This window comes from Poecilia formosa, unplaced genomic scaffold, assembly GCF_000485575.1.
Source record: "Poecilia formosa unplaced genomic scaffold, Poecilia_formosa-5.1.2 Scaffold14, whole genome shotgun sequence".
Taxonomy (NCBI): domain Eukaryota; kingdom Metazoa; phylum Chordata; class Actinopteri; order Cyprinodontiformes; family Poeciliidae; genus Poecilia; species Poecilia formosa.
Window position 1 is genome coordinate 4,591,581 of NW_006799953.1, and position 22,206 is coordinate 4,613,786.

At 37.2% G+C, this 22,206-nt stretch overlaps 1 protein-coding gene across 2 annotated transcripts; it reads left to right on the forward strand.

The window, feature by feature from the left end:
* The first annotated feature begins 1,609 nt into the window (after window positions 1-1,609).
* LOC103133993 (cohesin subunit SA-2-like) lies at window positions 1,610-20,672 on the forward strand. 2 transcript variants are annotated; one of them, XM_007546028.2, is made up of 35 exons: window positions 1,610-2,122; window positions 6,404-6,452; window positions 7,973-8,099; window positions 8,217-8,295; window positions 8,464-8,622; window positions 9,336-9,432; window positions 9,512-9,588; window positions 9,708-9,912; window positions 10,001-10,152; window positions 11,101-11,174; window positions 11,446-11,569; window positions 12,214-12,312; window positions 12,500-12,579; window positions 12,846-12,953; window positions 13,692-13,800; window positions 14,013-14,130; window positions 14,231-14,334; window positions 14,432-14,524; window positions 14,607-14,696; window positions 14,800-15,003; window positions 15,100-15,170; window positions 15,308-15,395; window positions 15,572-15,652; window positions 15,753-15,845; window positions 15,939-16,113; window positions 16,223-16,362; window positions 16,446-16,547; window positions 17,033-17,181; window positions 17,261-17,389; window positions 17,471-17,676; window positions 18,836-19,073; window positions 19,192-19,302; window positions 19,401-19,527; window positions 19,660-19,737; window positions 20,115-20,672. In XM_007546028.2, exons 3-35 carry the CDS (start codon window positions 8,056-8,058, stop codon window positions 20,136-20,138), a joined length of 3,828 nt encoding a protein of 1,275 aa, XP_007546090.1. In that variant the 5' UTR covers window positions 1,610-2,122; window positions 6,404-6,452; window positions 7,973-8,055; the 3' UTR covers window positions 20,139-20,672. The 2 variants fall into 2 exon arrangements, with proteins under 2 accessions (XP_007546090.1, XP_007546092.1); XM_007546030.2 differs by lacking the exon at window positions 6,404-6,452.
* Window positions 20,673-22,206: the final 1,534 nt, after the last annotated feature.

Consider the following 22,206-nt stretch of genomic DNA (forward strand, 5'->3'; position numbering starts at 1 on the left):
TCAGGGACTTTCTGTACAATGCCTTATTACACTCTCATTTTTCTGCTTTTCAATTAAGCTTCATCATCCTGTTATTGTTAGTATGTGATTTCCCTTTTGTGTTTTTACTTATCTTAGCAGCTTTGAAAGTGAAAACATGCTGTGTTGAGTTTACTTAAAATTTAAGCAAAGCAAAGTGGAGAATGAAAAAAAAAAGTGTCAGGCTTAAAGAACTAAATAATAAGCACAAAAAAATCCCCCACGGGACCTGAAGGAAGCATTATATTTCCAAAGATCATCAATTTGTGTTTGAGTAATAATCTCAAAACACAAAGTTATTTGATTGATTTCTTATTTTCCTACTGCTAATAAAAATAATGACAAACTACAGAAATTGTTTACCATCTTGGTCAGAAATAGCTTAGCAAAAAGAGGTATAGAAAGTATTGTGTATAGAAAATACATAATAGCACCTCTTTAATGTTTCAGGATGTGGCCCTAGCTGCTTTGACATAACTTGTAGAAATAAAGCACATCATTGTTTTGACAGTTTTGATGTTTTTGGATTGGTGTGAAACCTACATCTTCATATTTTTCCAATGGAAAACCTCAACTTGATCTTTATTTTATGCCAGCATTGTTGAGCAAAGAGTGCTTGGGTCCCTCTTGTACAGGCTGCACAAGTCAACAAATCCTGTGAAGTTGAAATATTTGATTATTTTTAAATAATAATCTCTATTCAGAAAAATAGAGGGACAGACTCATTCAAAGACGTTTTACTTGGGACAAAAAAAAAACCCCAAGTACGTAAAAAGAAAGGGGGGTTTTGAATACATTCAGAAGTAAAGTCGTTAATTACATTGGAAAGGGTTAAATAATCATCTCGAAACAGTTGCAAAATGACTAGAAAATGAGGAAACAAAGACCACTATTACCTTCCTCTGTGGTGGTTAACCTTAAAGTATCATTCTAAGAGCGAAGTGTATGACAAGGTCACAGAAGAACCCTTGGTAATTTTTAAGCAACTGGGAACACTTCTCACGTGTTGGGAGAAAGCCAGAGGACTGATATTAACTGAAGAATTGTTTCTGAAACATCCTGTTTATTTGTGGTGTCCACTGGAGTTTTCCATGATAAGCTTCAAAGTGAGCTTTTTCATGGTAGTTAGATACATTTCTCCAAAAAGGCTCGCTGGACAAACATAGTTCACGTTTCTGAACTATTTGGCTCATCTTTTATTTGAGCTAAATATAATGTTGATGTGGACTGAGAATGATAAAAAAAAGATGTCACAAATAAAAATCTGAGAAGGGTGATGCACACTGACAGTCTTCTCCCTTTACTCTACTACCCCAAAATAAAATCTACATCTTGTTCTAAAATTGCTTAGAAGACTTGGATTATTTTATGTCATTTGGTACTTATGAATTGGAGCGAAAAAAAAGAGAGAAAATCTCTCATGAAGTTCCTCAAAATGTTTTCGACTTACCTGCTGTTTGGAGCAGAAAGGGGTTCAACAAGATGAGGGTGCTAAATGAAAATGTATGCCACAGTTTTGAAATGTTGACTTTTTTAAATTGAACACCAATTATCCTCTTTCTTTCAGAGGTCATTAAAGATATTTTATGATACATTAAAATGAAAACATATAAAACAAAAAAGAAGACAAAGAAGAGGACGAAAAAAGTACTAAGAAGTCTACTAATGCAGCAGGGCAGTCTCTATGTGCACTTATGTTCAAGTCATTTCTAATTAGTTCTGCAATAAAGAAAAACAAACACACAAAACAACTACAAGGGACACAAGCAAACCATCAAACTTTGATGAAAGTAGATATTTTCCATCTAAGTGCCTAATTCACCATACAGTTGTGTGTTTCTGTGTCGTGTATGTGAATTCTTACCTGCAGTACACCGTGCCACCAAGAGGTGTCGTTGTGCGCTGCATGAACAACGACAAAATACACAGTGTACCTTGCTATGTTAGCCACCAAGGGGCTCCTTTACGCTAGCTTAAAAATTACCCAAAAATTTAGAGAGGTAGAAAGTGACAGCTTGTTCTGGAAATTAATGAAAACAATCAATGTACAAAGCCCGCAGCGTTTTACTTATTTGGTTTCTGTACGTCTTTGAATTAAAACGAGGTAAGTTGTAAAATGGCGGATAGCTAACGTTAACATCTTGGTAGTTTGTTATTAATGCCACTGTTCTTGGTCACTGAGGAGACACTTGAGAATAATGTCACCTGTAGGTGTTAATGCATAAATCCACTCCTGTAAGAATACTTTAAAAATAGCATGGAAAAATAACTGTATCTTATGGCTTCAGATAGTTTTTATATGCTAATAGTCTTGTTAGCCATTCGCTGCTAACGGTAAAGCTAGCCAAGCTTAAAAGTATTGGGATAATATTTATATGTGTATGTCCAAATATTAAAGTGAATATCTGTCTTTTCAGACGGGTAGCAATGCTTATGAAGAAGTGAAGACTGTTGTCTAATGGAAAACATTGTCAATGTTGAGAGTTAATGCCTCGTATTAATAACACTGGCTTGGATTAGGCAGATCCGTCATATCAAGTCGTACATCAGACAGAGCTGAGAGTGAGCAGGAATCACCCTCCAGCCTCCCAAACATCTGCGTCTGGGATCTTTTTAAGTCGACAACAGCGCTTGACAGAAATGTACTGAAATTGTCCGCTAGAGTGAAGACTCAAGGTGGCGTGAAACTAGACTTTTCCTGTAGTGCGATGTTTATTTTGCAACAGTAACTGTTGTAGAGGCGCTAAAATTCAGTTGACATGTCCATTTATGGAGGTTAAAGTCAACCACTCTCTGCCAGATAGACTAATCTGTGTACTCTCTCTGTGTGGAAGCCCAATAATGATTTTTCACCCTTTATTCAGAATACAGATTTTAGGGTTGCAGTATATCATAGATAATATAAATATCATAAATAAGATTTGGCTTTTTTTTTTTTTAGCCCCTCTGCAGCCGCAGTAATATTTGTGGTAAATATAACAGGCATTATTACAAGGAGTGGAATGGTTGTGTTAATGTGGATTTATTTACTACTGGCCCAAATAAATACTTTTTATGTTTATAGTCTTTTTTTGTTGATTAAGTGGTTATTAAAATTCAAGGCTGTTGAGGCCAGTGTGGCCCGTCAGACAGCTTATTTTTAACATTTTCGCTAAGGAAATAAAAAGTAGTTAAAATCAGGGAGAAATATTTTAACTTACTTGAGGAAAGTAAGTAAACTGCTTTTAAAAGTGAAAGCAGTTTACTTGTAGTCTTTGGGACATAACACAAGCACAAACACCATACAAATATTTCTTGGTAATATACAGTAAGTACTTTAACATGGATATCCAAAAGACACTGATTTTACCCGAGAAATTACTGATGTTGATGGTCTAACGGTCATTATCAAATTCATAAATTTTATTGTGTTTTTTCAAAGAATTATACACACATTCTTCAGTAGGTAGGAAAGCCTAAATTAAGTAGACCAAGCAAAATAAAGAACACAAATCATGATGGGTTAGACATCCTGTCAAAACGGCTATGGTTTTTATTAATTAACATTTTTATCATGCCGTTTACTATCTCTTCTTATATTGTACCTTTCAGGACACATTGGTACGTTTTTGTTTGAGTCAGATAAAAAAAAATTATATAACAGCTAAACATATATATGTATATGTAGAGAGAAGAATTTTGTGGAAAAAAACTTCTGAGTTAGTTTAGACTGGACCCGAGTCTGGGAAGTGATCAAATTGTGAAATGGAAACGTGTAGAAATCCAAAATTTATTTTTTGTATGACAGCTAATCTTAACACCGAGTCCCACAGTCGTCACCATCACAAATAGCTTAGTTTCATTGTAATTATTGAAGCAGAACAACATGCGATTATTAACTAGTTTGTTTTTGACTATTTTTGTTGATATTTATGTACTATAAACGGCCATAGATGGTTGTCAGACTTTTGTTGAAAATCTGTTTTTTGCAACTCAAAAGCTTGGGAGGTGTACAGTACACAGTGCAATCTTTTTACATGAAAGCTTGTTTCAGCTGAATGAAATGGAGAACAGTAAAACTGATGCATCTGGACAGCAGCCTCTGTGCTTTACCACTAATTCAAATCAAATATGTCCCATTCTCCTTTCCGAATTTGCTCAGTAAAAGGCACAAAAGGTGTAGTTTTACTTGTGTTTTCAGGGACCATCCAAAATTCTTCCATGTTGCTGCTAGTGGTCATAGAAAACGCATTGGATAGCACTTTTAAAGCTCTGGTAAATAATCTGCACAAGCAACTGGCTGTTTTACGCCAACAGAGATTATTAAATATCTCTTTTTACATGCTGCATTTTTAGAATATGTTTTCAGTACCAATATTAAAGTTAAACTAGCGACCGTTGTTAGCTGGAGATAGGCACCAGCAACCCTCCCGACCCCACTAGGGACAAAGGGTGTACAGAAAATAAATGGATGGATGGATGGATGGATGGATGGATGGATGGATGGCGACCGTTGTGAATAATTAACTGAGTTAAAGCAGAAAAATATAGTAAATTTGCAGGTTCTAAGTGTAGTGGGATTTGATCATTTCATGCTATGTTATTTGCTTATGTAAAAGTTTTCACACCTGTGCATGATCCAATGCTTGCTTTTTTCATGACAGGAAACAGACGGTGAAGTAACAGCGTGTGCACTCTTTGTCTAGGACATTTGTTCCTTCAGTGATCTGTGTTTTTGTATAAGATTTGGAGGTAGTGGAAATCTTTTCAGCGAAGGCTTGTCGGCACACAAGCAAACTACAGGAAGTGATGTTACATCCCTAAATGTGAGAGATAAGAATAATTTACGGCTGGAGGAGGGAAGCAGATGTGCATATGGTTAGGCTGACTGTGTGCTTTCAGAGCAGATCAGAACCGTGCAGAGTTCTTCTTACCCATAAAAAAAAAAACAACCTGACCAACTCTGAAGACCTTTTCTCATCCGTTTTTATTCAATTAGGCGCCGATGTTCACCTTTTCAAAACACAAGCAAGTAGTTTAACAAAGAGGTTAAAAAAAATCATGTTGGTTTATTTTTTATTTTTTTTTAGGTTTCAGGCTGATGAATTCATAATAGTGAGAGACGAAATGAGTCAGTGCAGTACTTGAGGAAAGCACCCCGTTTGACCTGGTTGTGGGAGATTCATTGTTTCTGTTTTGCTTCCTGCTTGTTTTTCATAATGAGAAAAAAAAAAATTAGAGCTGCATCACATAACAGCCAAAGAAGAGAAAAGGAAGATCTCTCTTTCTCAGCTGGAAATGGGAAGGTGTGGAAACAATGGCTGCGTTCCACTTGGACGAAGAACTTGCTAATGTAAAACAGAAATTTCTGCTGAGAGTGGGAACGCATTCCTCTTGTGCGCTTTTGTATGGAGGTTATTTGCTGAACATTTTCAAAATACAGAAGTTAATTCACAAGCTATATAGATTTAATTGTACACTTACTGCGATATAGTTTAAAGCTTTTATGCATGCTATTTTGATTATCATAAATTAGAGCTCATGAAAACAAGAAATCAAGTTTCTCAGAAAATTAGAGAGGAAGACCAATAAAAATCTAATTTGAAGTCATGCTATAGCCCACACAAAAGTGCTGACTTGACGCCCTCTACGTGTAAGGTAAAAACCACTAAAGGTCATTGGTGAAGAAGCAGGGAGTTCCCAGAATGCTGCATCAGAAAGTATTAATGGAAAGTCGAGTGGAAGGAAAACGCCTAGTAGCAAAAGATCCACACGTTTTCAGGATCTCACTGCAGCCCTGATGATGGCTATGAAGCAAAATGCAAAAAAACTGCAGGAGCTAACGCAGAAGTCATCAAGCACCGCCACACAGAGATGTCTCCAGGCTAAGGGGCTAGAACTGTTGCACGCCTTGCTTTAGGCTCAAAACAAGGCATGCAAAATAGCTGCATAATTAATATTTTGTTGCTTCTATGTGTTTTTAAATTTTCTGAGAAACTGACTTCAACGTTTTCTTTAGCTGGAAGTCTGAATTACCAAAATAACAGAAATATTTTTGAAATATGTTGCTGTGTGTCATTACTAAACTGAGAAACAAACTAAATGTTCAATTATATTCCAATTTATTAAGATGCACCGGTACTATTACAAGTCAGAATGTTTGCTGTAAAAAATTGTCAACTGGCTATTTATTTATTTATTTTGGCAAAACCAAGCTGAATTCATCTGTCATGATGACAATTAAAAGAAGCAGCACATTTCTCAGTTTAGGACATGAAACTAGCAAGCGTGGAGCATTTATGGATTTATGGGACTTCAAAAAAGTACCTGCTAATATTAAAACTGTTGATGATGGTTTTCATCCCCATTTCCCCTTTTCAAAGTCACTTTTTCTTTTCCATCGCAGGCTTTCTGACGTATCCGTAAGAAGACTGAAGCAGTGCTTATTTTGTCAGGTGTGTCCCACAAAGTCCTGGCAGTTTGACAGAACCACAATGCTTGGTACAGATAAAGTGAAACTAAAGTAGCCGCTGGAATTTAGCCGTCATTCTTCTTAATTTATGCATTCTTTCCTTTCAGGCTTTGGTGGTATTTTCTGCGCTTTACTGGAAATAATTGAGTTGTTTTTGTTCCTGCTCAGAGCAGAAATCATTCCTGTGTCACTTTCCTTTCTTACTGATCTTTTGATAGAAATCATAAGCTTGCAAAAAAAAAAAAAAAAAACCCCACAATGTTTTACTTTTTATTTGTTCAGTTTTGATGTAGATAAGCTAACAAAGCAAAATGTCAGAAAACACTATGAAAGTGTGTAAATTCTCCATCATATTATTTTTTACAGTTTAAATAGAGAAATACCAGGAAAAGTGCTTGATTTGTGATTCCTGAAGTGGTGTTACCCCTCCCCCGCCTGTTGCTGTGCACTGCAGGTTTTCTGGCTGATAGAAGGCAACTTTTCCTTTTTTTTTCTTCTTTTTTTTTTCAAGAATTTGAGTCGTGGAAGCTAAAACAGCTCCACATACTTAAATCAAATTAAATATTTCTGGTTAAAACTGTGGCGTAAAGACGTTGCATATCTCCTCCTGTGAGAACCTCATGCAGGTCAAGCTTGAAATTGAGACTAGAATAATGTAGATTTGTGTAATTTTAGTTGATTCTTTTAATAATACCACATATGGACCTATTTTGTAGAGATTTTTTAATTAAAACCTGCAAATAAACAAACATTTCTCATATTTACTTAAGACTGGCCTAAACAGGCTTCTCAGATCCACAATCAATGGAAATAGATGACATTATGAAAAACCTCCAGTTTTTTGAGACTGGAGCATTTTTTCTGATTGTTTATCTTCATAATTCATTAAAATGCTTGACTAAGAAGAGAAATAAGTAAAATGCACAGATGCAACAAATTTTTACGCAATTGAAAATATTTGAGACACAAACTGAACTTTCCCAAAATGCTATTTAAATTTAAGTTTTGTTTTTTTCTTAACAGATTTTACTTAATTTTGTATTTTTGGCAGCAGTGTTTTTTTGTTTGTTTTGTTTACATTTCCATTAAAGTAAATGTTATACGTTTTTCCTCATTTCCGTTTAAAAGTTTGCATATTTACAAGAATTTTGGTTTAGTCCTTTTATTTCGGTGAATAACAAATATGCGTAAGTCACACTTAAAAATAATTACTATTGTTTCGAACAATTATGCTAATAATTATTCTCATAATAATAGAGTAGCCTCTCATTTGTCTCATTTATTCTTAGAATTTTTTTTATTTTTGAAGATAATCTTGCAAACTAACAGTAGAGGTATAATTTTGATGTTTTTATTGGTAGTTTAGTGATCTTTTGCTGCACATTTAATTTGTGTTGTTCTATTATTTCATCCCACTTCGCTCCCTGTACAGCAGATCTTATGCTTCCACGTTGTGTTTTGCGTGTTCTGTGGTTACTCAGTGTGATTTGTTTCTGTTTGCAGTTGTGTTTGAACCGATCTCTTCTTGCCTGGGGGCCAGAGCAGACTGAGGTTCTACTTCCACAGCTCCAGAAAATGTTGCAGAAATGATAGCGGCACAGGATTTGCACGCAGAGTTCCAGTTTCCCCAGTAAGCAGTAAATCACAGACGTGTTGGCGGGTGTTTAGCTCATCTCTCTGATGGTAATGGATTATTTGAGCCGTGATTTAACATCTCATGTTTTTTTTTTGTTTTTTTAATACGCAGAGAGACAGAATCTCAGTTGTCTTCAGATGCAGACCTCGAGGATCCTGATGGAAGAAATGCCACAGCGGGGAGAGGCATGGTAGGTTCATCAAGCTTATTGTTAAACGTTTGGGAGAGCTCCTTATTTATTTTTTTCATTTGGTTTCCTGTAGCCAGATTGTCTTCTCAGTCTACTGTTTCACTGGTTGTACTCAGAGTTATCATAATCGCGCCTTCATCTATCTTTAAACGTTGTTCTCATTCACAGGGAGTCAAGAGGGGGAGGAAGGTTCTGGGAGACAAAGCCAAAGGTGGGGGAGCAGGGAGGGTCTCTAGTACCGGCTGGGTGAACGGCCATCATCAGGAGAACGGCACGGAGAATATGAGCCTCTTCGAAGTGGTTAAAATGGGGAGGAGCGCAACACAGGTGAGTACGTTGCTCTCATTTTTGTACCTGTGTAGCAATAGCTGCATTCCCATTACAAGTACGTGCAAAACTGTTTTGACACTCTGCTAATGTCAGATTAGCAGAGATGTTTCCATTAAATACGAAGTAAGAACAATCACACACAATTAAGCAATTACTTGGGAAATATTTATATTTTAGCCATGATTCTAACGCTCATCATCATCATGAGCCATCAGAAAAGTCATTGGCGGCAAGTTCCTTATATTTGGAAGTGGCTACGTACGCAGCGTTTTGAGGAAACTGTAGCGATTTTACAGAAGAGCTTTGGATTCAGCATTTTTGAATGACAAACTCAACTTCTGAGAGCTCGAGTGGAGCCAAACTGATCTGACGCAAAATAAATGTTTCCGTTGAAGTTTTGAGAAATATGCAACTTTCAGTCCAGCTGAAAAAACACTTTACTCTCGCGCAAAAACATTTTGTTGAAAAACGTGAGGTTTTTTTTTCGAAATTTTCATTAGCCCAGTTTGTGGAGTTTCATGGCAAATGGAAACGCAGCTTCCGTCGGTGTAAAATATGGAAGGCTAATAGTCCCAACATTCAATGAATTATTCCATATTTATTAAAAGCTAAATCAGCTTTCATTCTTGCAGGTTATTTCTATTTCAGTTTGTTTGTGTGTATTATATAAACAACTTATGTTGTAAATTGCTGTTCTGATGTACATCTAGTCTGTTGTTGATGAATGGATTGAGGCCTACAAGCAGGACAGAGATGTGGCGCTTTTGGAGCTAATCAACTTCTTCATCCAGTGCTCGGGGTGTAAAGGTACCTGTCAGACACGATGTTGGCAGAAAGCATTGATTTTTGCAAAGTTTGGCTGAAATTGTTTGATTTCTTTGTGCAGGTGCTGTGAGTGAAGAAATGTTCAGACATATGCAGAATTCTGAAATCATCAGGAAAATGACGGAGGAGTTTGATGAGGTGAAGTACACCGTGTCTGTTTGTTTGGTTTGTCTGGAACGACCCTCGTAGTCATCTCAAACATCAGCCAGGTGGATGTTTTTGCCCTCGGTCTTATTGACTCTCTGGTCACCAAACAGGACAGCGGCGACTATCCTTTAACACTCTCAGGGCCACAGTGGAAAAGATTCCGGATAAATTTCTGCGACTTTATTGCCGTCCTCGTGCGCCAGTGCCAGTACAGCATCATATATGACGAGTACATGATGGACACGGTCATCTCTCTGCTCACTGGCCTGTCTGACTCGCAGGTCAGGGCATTTAGACACACAAGCACACTAGCAGGTCAGTTTCTGTCTGCTTATTTATGTCGTCTACTTCTTGGTGGCGTTGTGACTTCGGACTTATGTTTGAGCTCTGCTGTGTTCCCCAGCCATGAAGCTGATGACCGCCTTGGTGAACGTCGCTCTGAACCTGAGCATCAACATGGACAACACTCAGAGACAGTACGAGGCAGAAAGGAACAAAGTCATTGCAAAAAGGGCCAATGACAGGTTGGAGCTGTTGTTACAAAAGCGAAAAGAGGTAAGAGAGAAATCTTGCATAACTTCCCCCCCCCCACCTCCCCATTTATCATTTTAAAATCACTTTCTCCTACATTCATGGCTAAAAAATGTCTGGTAGTTTTTTCTATCAGTGTTGCACTAATTCTGATTTTTATTTTGATCTGGACTTTGACTTGACCAATACAAATGTTCACTGAACTTTTCAGAATTTTACCAGTAAAACATTCTGAAAGCCATGACTCACTGCCCCTGTGCTTCTTTTGTTTGGTCTACCACAGAAAATCCCAGTAAATTAAACTGAAATTTGTAGTTGTAATGAGATAAAAACATTAAAAAAAACTTTGATACTTTCTGCCCAGCAGAAAGTATCAAAGTTTTTTTTGAATAGATCAAAATCTATTTTGATCTATTCAAAATAGATTTTACTATTCAAAATCTATTTTGAATAGATTTTAGCTAGATAATCCATGTGTTTTAATTATAGTCAGATTAGACAGTTCATAATGAGCAATCCTCTTATAGCAAAAGTCATTTTACTAGAAAAGAGACCTAATTTTAGGGCTTGAAAATTAGATAAAGTTGGGGAGATCATGTTTTTTCCAAATATCTGTCAGTCTTACAATAATTACATTCAGTCCATAATGATAGAGTCTCACATTATTCACTTTTTTTCTGCAGCTATTAAAACCAAACAAGTACCAATCTATTTTTTTGAGTACATCTTAGTGAAACTGTAAATGCTACTGAGTTTATTTTGCAATTAATTTATTCAATATATTTCTACTACATGCTTAAAAAGAAGCCATGGCATACAGTTTGACATTTCTACTGTTTTCAAGTTGCATTTGCTCAACAAGGATGGTATATTTATAGAAATTATTTTTGCAAGATTCCTTACTTAACAGACTGAATGAGGGCAAATAGACTATTTTATCACTTAAGACATTGCTTCATGTTTATTTTTCAGCTCCAGGAAAATCAAGATGATATTGAAAACATGATGAATGCGATTTTCAAAGGAGTCTTTGTTCACAGATATCGGTACGTAAAATGGTTTGATGGTTTGATTTGCAAGGCTGCAAGACTTGATGATGGATCTCAGCTGAGTTTTAGGTTCAGACCTCGCATTTCATATTTGTGGCATTTTTGCTCCACCTAGTGGAAAACTGGTGTCACTACAAAATGTCTGAAATTTTTGTTGAGAACTTTCATTTATTGTAAGTGTCTTTTTCCTAAGGGAGTAATGATGACTCCCTTAGGAAATATCTCAGGGTAATATTAGGACTCACTCTTTATGCTTTCATCTTTTCAGTGATGCCATTGCTGAAATTCGAGCTATTTGTATCGAGGAGATTGGAGTGTGGATGAAGCTGTACAGTGATGCCTTCCTCAATGACAGCTACTTGAAGTATGTTGGCTGGACAATGCATGACAAGGTGAGTTATTTTTTTATTTATTTATTTTTTTAAATATTATTTTTTTGAGAGCTTCTATTAATTTAGTGGTAACACGGTCGGAGAGGTTTAAAAGTTACGTTTTTTTTTTTATGATTCAGTAGTAACTTCTGGAGAGCTTCAGTGATTTTTGGGTATCTTGACAACTTCTCCATCTTAATCTGTCCCAAAATGTTTTCTTTGGACGTGACTAGGAGAAGTTGTGAATGAAAGGTTTCACATTCAAAGAAAATTCAATTTCATAATTTAAATTAATTTAAATGTTTTAAAAATATATATATTGAATAAATCATACATGTATAATTTTTTTTTAAATTTCTCAACAATTAATTTAATGCACAATTTATTTCAAATAATTAACCAAAAATATTCCTATATTATTTTATTTTTTTTACTATCTGTATTATGAGATAATTTCTTTTTTCAAATCACAGAAATGTTCAGATGGTACATATTTTTTTTACTTATCAATGGATGACTCTTTGACCCTTCACAGCACAGGCTCTCAGTCCTTATGCAGTGCTGTTTATCACTCGTTATTCACAAAGAAAGTTGATGATATGCAAGTTGTGACTTGTCTTTCTGTCATGCAACACATATTTGAAGTATCATGGGTGTAATTTCAGCAAGGTGAGGTGCGACTGAAGTGCCTGACCGCCCTGCAGGGCTTGTTCTACAGCAGAGAGCTCGGCTCCCGCCTCGAACTCTTCACCAGTCGCTTTAAGGTGGGCCAGCAGCAGGGCCAACCTGTTGCTTAGCATCACACATTTTTAACTCATACCATTTTTAATTAGTAATTAACCATATTTGGATGTCTAATCACGGCAAAGTACCTTGCTTTAACTTTTTGACACACAAATCTAATGTGAAACAGTAATCAGGTACTAAACACTGACGGTTTCTTTCCGACAGGACCGCATTGTGTCCATGACTCTGGACAAAGAATACGACGTTGCAGTGCAAGCTATTAAGCTTCTGACGCTTATTTTACAGTAAGTACTGCTCTATTTTATCTTTATGACTGGGTAATTCCTGAACATACCAGTGGAAGTCACTGTGCTAAATAAATGTTTCTACAGATTCAAACATTAATTTCTAGGCACAAACTAAGGAAAATAACATCTGTAGTGTATGACTTACAGATGTAGTAGCGTAAATCTATCACTTTTTTTTTGCTCTATTAGCAGGAATAGGTCATAGATCATAAAATAAATCAGGCACAAATTGACAAAGCTGGTTTTATTCCCACTGCCAACAGGAGCAGCGATGAGGTTCTGACAGCAGAGGACTGTGAGAGCGTGTATCACCTGGTTTACTCAGCGCACCGACCCATCGCTGTTTCTGCGGGAGAATTTCTGTTTAAAAAGTAAGTAATGCGCTGCAGTGACAAGGCTGGAAGAAAAATTATATGATGGCTTGTATTCCATTATTGATTGACTAAAGTCTGATTGAGACTAATGAATCAAAGATTCAGCTATTCAGAAATAAAAAGGACTCAGGAATAACACAACATGTCGTTTTATTGGCTTGATGGTCCCTTGATGTTTCTTCTTTTGTGGAAGATTTGGATAGATTTCTTTACAACATATAAGACAGTCATACTGCACTAATGGCACTATTCTGAAAATAATTCTCAATCAATATGCAGACAGCTAAAATAGTTATAAATCAATTAAGTTAGCTATTAAATAGTGCATTTAATAAATAATTGACAACAATTTTAACTTTTTCATTAATCAATAAAGAAATCTGTTTTATGAATTAAAGCCTAAATCCTAACTAGTTTTATTTGCACATTTTTATTGACGTTTTGATGATTTATCTCTAATTATGAGCTCCAAGGATTTAAGGTGGGAAGTCCTCTTTACCATCACCTCAAAGCATATTCAAGTCTCTCACTGGTCACTCCAAAACATTAATGTTATGAATAAATATGTTGGTCAAATAAGAACAATACTTTACCTGAGTAATTTGAGGCTAAACTCAAATGATATGTTTTTAAGTTCAACATTTAATGGTTCTCCCACCTCAGAATATAACATTACCAATCCGTCTAGATTTTTATTGCTTATTTATAGCAGCTTTTTTCTAACGCTGATTGAAGGCTCTTCAGCCATCGAGGTCCAGAGGACGAAGGTCTACCGAGGAGGGGCAGGCAGAGCCTCAACGGCAGCCTCATCAAGACGACCGTCTTCTTCTTCTTGGAGAGTGAGGTAACCAAGCCTTTGAGGCTTTGCTTCTTTGTATTTTTTTGTATTTTTTTTTTTGTTGTTGATGCGTTTTTAACTCTAATCTTAAGATTTCATCGTAAATGTGTTGTCAGTTTTATTCACTTTGCTGCGTTCGTTTTTTTGCTGGGAAGACTGTGTTGTCCTTGTAGTGTTGCGTTGTGTTCAGTTTAACAGGAAATCTGATTTTTCATTAGCTCCATGAACACGGGGCTTATTTGGTGGACAGCCTGTGGGAGTGTGCGTCAGAGCTGCTGAAGGACTGGGAAACCATGATTAGCTTGTTGCTGGATGAACCCATGCCGGGAGAGGAGGGTAAGGAGATAAACACTAAAGCAGATGTAAAAGTAAATGGAAAGAATTAATCATTTCATATCAGGTGTTTTCTTTTTCTCATTTATTTTTTTCTTGTTAGCCCTCACTGATCGACAAGAGACGGCTCTGGTTGAGATCATGCTCTCTGCCATTCGACAGGCTTGTGAATGTCATCCTCCAGTAGGCAGAGGCTCAGGAAAGAGGGTGAGAGGCGTGTTGTTTGATAAATCAATGATTAAAAAAACCAAAAGATTTCTGAATTATTTCGTGTTGGTAATTGGGTGCACCGTTTGTGCATTAGGTCTTGACTGCAAAAGAAAAGAAAACTCAGCTGGACGATCGGACACGAACCACAGAGATGTTTGCAGTTGCACTGCCTCTGTTATTAGCAAAGGTGACGGCGTGTTACAGGCTTTTCAGAGTTGATTTATTTTTAAAAGTTTAATATAAGCCAACCTCTGGTTTTCATGTCTCAGTACTGTGTGGACATCGACAAGGTGACCAGTTTACTCCAAATACCAAAATACTTCGATCTGGACATCTACACCACTGGCCGGTTAGAAAAGGTTCGTGACGTTTCACTCGCTTAGAGATTTTTTGTTTTAATACGACTCTTGCTCGAGGTGTAGATTTTGTTCAGTGCCAATTAAATAATCTTTCTCAATTCAGCATATGGATGCTTTGCTGCGCCAAATCTGGGAGGTTGTGGATAAACACACAGACACTGAGGTGCTGGAGGCCTGCTCTACAACCTACCACTATCTGTGCAACGAGGAGTTCACCATCTTCAACCGCGTGGACATCGCCCGCTCACAGCTTCTAGATGAGCTGGTAGACAAATTCAACAGACTTCTGGAGGACTTCCTGCAAGAGGTAAGTTTGAATTAGGTGTATTTTTTTTGTTGCTTTTATTATTTTAGAAATGCTCTTGAGCAAAAATTTGAAGGGATTTATCTTTGGTTCATTCAGGGGGAAGAACCAGACGAGGATGACGCCTACCAAGTTCTATCAACACTTAAGAAGATCACTGCTTTTCACAAGTAAAAAAATAAATAAAAATCTCTCGTTGACATTTAAGTTATAAGTTGGGGTTCTTGGATTTACAGAATTTTATTTTTTATGACAACCTACTGTGTAAATGTTTCTATTCGCATTTGTTCTCTTTTTGCTTAACCAGTGCACACGATCTTTCCAAGTGGGATCTGTTCACCAGCAACTACAGCCTCCTCAGCACAGGTCTGCAGAACGGAGACATGCCTGAACAGGTATTGCAGCACTAACGGGTCGTCCTTAATGCCACAAATGTTCCTAAACAAACATGGATTTTTATCAGTGCTTTGGATCACTTTTGTAGGATGAAAATCTGACACAGAGAATCCGACTTGTGAACATTTGATTTTTCTGTTTACGCACCGCTTCTTGTCAACTTTCGCCTCAACAGATTGTGATTCATGCAATGCAGTGCACACATTACATAGTCTTGTGGCACCTGGCTAAGGTTTCAGAAGGCAGTTCAATAAAGGTATTTATCATCAAACTTGGTGGGTTACTTAGCGAAATGATTGATTTTAAGAATTACATGATATAACTGGTATGGTCTGACATGTATCTGCTTCTTTTAGGGTGATCTGGTGACTCTGAGAAAACAGATGAGAGCTTTCTGCTTAATATGCCAGCGTTACCTGTGCAGCATCAACACGGCCGTTAAAGAGCAGGTGAGATGAAGACGGACCCATCCCCCCTTTCTTTTCCTGCAACTCGAAATGCAGTCGGTTCGCGTTTATAAACGAGTGTTGCGTCTATTCTAGGCTTTCACAGTACTGTGTGACGTGTTGCTGATCTTCAGTCACCAAATCATGTCGTCAGGCCGGGAACATCTGGAGAATCTGGTGTACGTGCCAGACTCCTCCCTGCAAGCGGAGCTGCTCAACTTCATCGTGGATCAAGTTTTTATCGACCAGGACGACGACAGCAACAGCACAGGTTGGAACCCGTGCCAGGTTTTTCTTGTTTTACACCCTTTGCTTCAAACATCTTAAAAGTTTTTTTTATGTGTTTTGTTTGTTTTTATTTTATTTTTTTACCCCCCCAGATGGACAACAAGATGATGAGGCCAGTAAAATCGAGGCTCTGCACAAACGGAGAAACCTTCTTGCAGCCTATTGCAAATTAATCATATACAACGTTGTTGAAATGAATACTGGAGCCGATATATTTAAGCAGTACATGAGAGTAGGTGCAAATATGGTAAAAGATTTATCAAATGTGCAGTTTTCTACAATTATTTTAATTATCTTTATTTTTTTATTCCTCAGTATTACAATGACTATGGTGATATCATCAAAGAGACGATGAGTAAAACAAGACAAATCGACAAAATCCAGTGTGCAAAGACGCTCATATTGAGTCTGCAAAAGGTAAAGTTTCTTAAAGAGACTTAGTTCAAGATAGATTGCAGCTCAAGATGATATAGACTCTTAAACAAAGTCACCGCTAAACCTGCTTCTCCCAGATTTTGTTATGTTCTGCTGTCATCTAACTGTCTAGTTGTTAAACAGCTCAGTAAACACAATAAAATTGATTTATGTAATGCTTTTCTCAAATAAAAAGGAAGTTTCAGCAATTTAACGAATTACAGAAGTAAGAGTTTGCTGTGTGAGACAGCTCACCACGTTTCAGGAACTGGAGTTTCTATCAGAAGCTCGACTTTCCTGGAAAATAAACCAAAAAAATAAAACTCCTACATATCTTCTAAGATTGGAAAACACCTAAAACACCCGTGTTTTACTGTTTCTCAAACCAAACAGTAAAAAATTATATACATTTTTTTGTATTTGCTGCTTTAGCCTGTTGAATCTAATAAAGTATTGTCTGTTGTTGTCATTCTGTGTTTTTCTTCCAGTTATTCAATGAGATGATGTCTGAGCTCGGCTTCAGCTTCGACCGCTCGTCGTCGGCTTTCTGTGGAATCAAAGAACTGGCTCGACGTTTCTCGCTGACCTTTGGTTTGGATCAGTTGAAGACAAGAGAGGCCATTGCAATGTTACATAAGTGAGCACCTGCGCTGAGAAACAGCTGCGATTCCAACGGTGTGTGTTTTTAACAAGTGGGAAAATGGTATTTGTTTTAGAGACGGCATTGAGTTTGCATTTAAAGAACCCAGTCCTCAAGGAGAAGGGGGTCCGCCACTTAATCTGCCTTTTCTGGACATCCTGAGTGAGTTCTCAAGCAAACTCCTTCGACAAGACAAGAGGACAGTGTAAGTTTCTGGCCTGGTGTATCATTTCTGATGAGCTCTGAAAAGACTCTTAACGTTGCTTTGTCATTCTGGACTCTGCAGTCACATGTACCTGGAGCGATTCATGACGTTTCAAATGGCCCTTCAGAGAGACGACTGCTGGCTGCCCCTCATCTCGTACAGGAACTCGCTGCAGGCCGGGATGGACGACGACACCTTGTCTGTCATCAGTGGGATCAGCAGTCGGGGGTCCGTTCGAAGCAAGAAGTCCAAACAGTCCGCTGTAAGCAAACGAAAACTGCCCGAAGGTGAGTTTTATTAAAATGACTTATTACTGCGCTTGCATTTTGGGCCAAAGCCAGATCATCAATGCTCTTAAAGGGCCTGTTGTGCCAGAATGTATTGATAAAACCTGTTAAACTGCTAAAATATCAATGAATCCTTAAAATTCATTTCTATTATTGAACAACTTTTCAGTCCCTCCAGGATTTCGTTTTTCTTTTTGTGATTCATTTTCAATACAAATCAAAGTATTTGTGGTTCTAATTTGCTCTTATTTATGACGGTAAATGTGACTTATTATTACTCGTTGTATAGATCATGGACTATAATCTGACATCAATCAAAGCTGAAGCAGCTGTTTAGTACAAGGAAGAAAGGTGTTGACAATTTTTGAGAAAAATCTGCAACAAACTCCCAATTATGTATTAGCTCAAAAATATGCAGGGATTTGTTGATTTTACATGAATTTCCACAAAAATTCTCAAGAAACTGGAGGGACTGGTTGATATAATTTGGCAGTAAACAGATAAAAACTGCATTGATTTGATTGATAACATGATATTTAAGCATATTTAGTGTTTAGTCTAGAATCTAGTGGGCCACATAAAAGACTATGGCGGACCGGATTTGGCCCACGGGTCTTGAATTCGACACGTGTTATAGACCAGCCCTGAGTAGTGCAGTATTGTCAAGTGAAAAGTTCTGAAATGTTTGATTCACATTTGTATTTACCCCTGAACTCCAGAGTTTGCAGAACAACCTTTCACTGTCACTTCAGCTGCTGCTTTTTGGAAGTACGTCTTCAGAAACTGAGATTTTTGCTCATCCTTCTTTGCAAAATAACTCGGGCCGATTTAAATGTGCTGAGACAGATTCTACTTTGGATTTAGGTCTGGACTTTAGCTAGGCTATTCTAACCAGCTTTGATCTAAAGTACCCAGCTTTTGCTCTGGCTGTACGTTTAGGCTTGTTGGGCTGATAGAAAAGGAACCTTTGCACCAATATCAAGTTGTTCCTCTTTCTTTGTTTGCATCCTGCAATGTGTTTTCAGTACATTATAGGGACGAACTGTATTTAGCTCCATCTTTCTTCAGATCAACACTAATCAGCTTCCTTTTCCCCACAGCATAATGCTGCCACCACCGTGTTTTGCACCAGGGATGTTAATATATCGTCTTCTTACAGAAGAGAACAGCAGCAGCAGCTTTGACGGAGTCTGGATGAATCGTGAGCAGAGTGTGCCCACGCCGGTCATGATGCATTCGCCCCACCTCACTTCCACTGTGCTGAGGGATCCAAAGAGGATGAGGCCGGAGGACGGCTACGCCGCCACGTTCTCCATGCCAGCAGAGCAGCACCTTCAACAAGCGCTTCCTCCTCAACCGCTGCCTCCTCACCAACACCAGGCTGCCATGGATTACAAGTACAAAACTTCCCTTAAGTAACTTTTGATTAAAGCCTGCAGTTGTTTTTGACTGGAGTATCCTGTGCTTCTTGAATTGTTTGAAGCAACTTGTGAATGAAATGATATCGCCTCCCAGCACCCAGGTTACCTGGATGTTGACGCAGAGGCAACAGGCTGAAGCCCGTCAGCACCAGGAGCGGATCAGCATGCACTACGCTAAGATGAGGAACCACATGCAGCAAGCAATGTGAGCCAGCTCGAGCTTTTGGAGAGCTTTTTTCTTTCTCCGCGACAAAAATAAAACAGGCTGAATATCACTGCTGATTTCTTTTGTGTTTTCCACAGTCGCCGAGGATCCGGATTAATGGAGGAGGACGAGGAACCAATCGTGGAGGACGTGATGATGTCATCAGAGGATCGCTTGGAAGATATCAATGAGGGCATGGATTTTAATACGATGGAGATCGATTTGGTAACTTATAACATTTTGATGTAACTCATCTGATTTTTTTGGACAGCATACTGTTTAGCTAAAAAAAAGCATTTTTGTCCGCAGTTTCTTGTATGTTGTGATTTGTTTTCTAACTGAGCTGTTGCTTCTCAGCCTGCATCTAAGAATCGAAGAGAAAGAAATGAACTAAAGCCAGATTACTTTGATCCGTCTTCCATTATGGATGATTCGGTAAGAATAATTTCTGCATTACGCTTGTACAGTAATACATTTGTTATGAATGCTTCATTAAATATGCTTTCATTGACTCAATGAATCTGATTGCTTTCCTGTTGCAGCGTGAGATTAATTAATATTATCTGAGCTGCAGTTGCACGAAACGTCAAGCAAAACAGTTTTGTCAACGTCTCATATATGTGGTTTGTCTAATTTACGATGCATGTGCTGCAGAATGGTTTATAGCTGGGAAATAAACAACAGTAACCTAACCAATTAAATTTTTGTTCAGGATGTTCATGCACCCACCCACATAGACTGAAATAGCAAAATGAAACTGTTATGTTTCTATGACTATTATTAAGTCTAACTCTACCTCTGTCTGTTTTTAGGTTCTTAATGTTTCAATGTTCTAACATGAATTGGATCAAAGACAATGCATCATGAAAATCCTCTTCTTGGAAGAAGAAATGACCGTTCTCTGTGAAATCTTTGAAAGGAAAAGGTTGAAATGAACTATTACGATGGTCTTGTGAGACTCCAGCATTTGCCTCTTTAACACTTAAAGACTTGGAGGGAGAGCCTTGTGTTAAATCATCCTGCTGTTTTCAAACTCTATCAAGATTCTGTTTCAGTACCTGAAGTCTAGAGGAAACTTTTAGAGGGGGTTACATGTGGCCAGGGTGTGCAGGGGTTTAATGTTTTTCGTTTTCCCTTTTCTTGCATTTGGTATATAAAGAGTTGTCTAATGTAAATACATAGTGGCCAACAATCAGGAGACGCGAACACAGTTTCATTAACATTAGACAGATTTCTCATGATTTTGGTGTTCAGTGGTTGAGAGTCTTTAATAGGAACAGATTTTTTTTTTAAGACAGGGCGGCTCATCTTTGTTATGGCTGTTACTTACAGGGTTGATTCCAGGTTAATCTAAAGACAAACTTGCCAAACACATCAACATGGAGTAGTTTCAGGATGACAGGACTTCTACACGGCCTCTAAATGAAATAACGCAGTTAGTGCTATTGTGTTCACTTCTTGTACCGGTGAACTGTAGATTTTGGCATGGCATGTAGCCATATATTCAGATCTGTACGCAGTAAATTATAACGTGAACTAGCTTGTCATACTGTTCAAAGGCCTTGCCACAAGTGGAATATAGCGTTTCCAGATTTCTTTGTGACGGTATTTTTAAGGAACATGTGTTCTGCTTTTATACCCTATAGATAACTTTGATTTATAGATATTTTGTATTGACAATCAAGTGTAAATTAATGGTTTATAATCATGCTATTTCACCTAGAAACCTAAGTAATCCTTTTTAATAGAATGGTGTTACCGCAGATGTGGCCAGTTGGTTCTGTTTTCGTTTCTTCACTCTATAATGAATGCGTGCAAAAGGTATGTATTACTTAAATGTAGTTCTAAATCAAATGGATGGTTGATTCTAGAAATGTTTTTTTAGAATTGGAAACCTTTACAGTTCCATCAATGAAATCTTGACCCACCGTAAACATTTAATCTTTCCTATAGCCTGTTTTTACATTGTATAGTAACTAATATCTAATACTACTCATGCCATATATTTCCATTTTTGTTAAAAAAAAACAAAAAACAAGAAGACAAAAAACGCATAAGAAAGTTGGGTGGTGTTTGTTATTTTTTTAATTCCAGTATACAGTTGTGCAGAGGATTTTTATACATTTTGGTTTTCCACTGTTGATATTAAGAAATTATGCTCAATTACTAAGGCTCAGAGTACTTTAGTAAGCTATGATAGTGTCTGGATTGTAAATTGTACAATTACAAAGGTGTAATATATTGTGTGTGCGTTTATATGTGCACTTTCCTCATGTGTGAAATTTTATGTAGCGTTTAAAGTTAAAACAATGTTACTCTGACATTAACCCACTAATTTTTAAGTATGCATCCACAGTTGTTTTGTTTGTTGCTCAGTGGGTTGTTGTGCTAATTCTTTTTTTTTTTTTTTTCCCTGTACTGGCCTGACTGGCAGATTCTACCTTTATAGATGACGATATATACGCATATTGTAGCTAGACGCAAATCCCTAATTTCTCTAAACTGAAGACGGATATCTTAGTCATATACAATAAGTATTCACTTTGGGGAAATAGGAATGGTACAGCCTCTATTTAAAGCATTTCATTTTACATCGTTTAGGTTTTGCATTAAACTGCTAAACATCTGAATAGATCTGTATGTTTTTACATATTTAAATATTTGCATATAATAAATTTGTGTTATTTTTTTTTTCTATTTACAAAGTGCCCATTGCATCTTTTAATATTTGTATTTATGTCTGGAGATATAACACAACCAAATAAATCCTTTAAAACTGTGTGATGATGATTATGATGCAAGTCTGGAAACTGTCATTTTTATTTAGTTGTCGAATGGTAGAAAATTATTTTCCATCAAAATTACATTCCATGCTATTTGTCTTGGATGTTGGAACTGGGATGT

Coding starts and splice junctions, on each gene's coding strand:
- LOC103133993 (XM_007546028.2), top strand. CDS start 8,056: ATGATAGCGGCACAGGATTTGCACGCAGAGTTCCAGTTTCCCCA. Junction 16,548..17,032: donor TCATATTGAGTCTGCAAAAG/GTAAAGTTTCTT, acceptor TTTTTCTTCCAG/TTATTCAATGAGATGATGTC. Junction 19,738..20,114: donor CTTCCATTATGGATGATTCG/GTAAGAATAATT, acceptor GTCTGTTTTTAG/GTTCTTAATGTTTCAATGTT.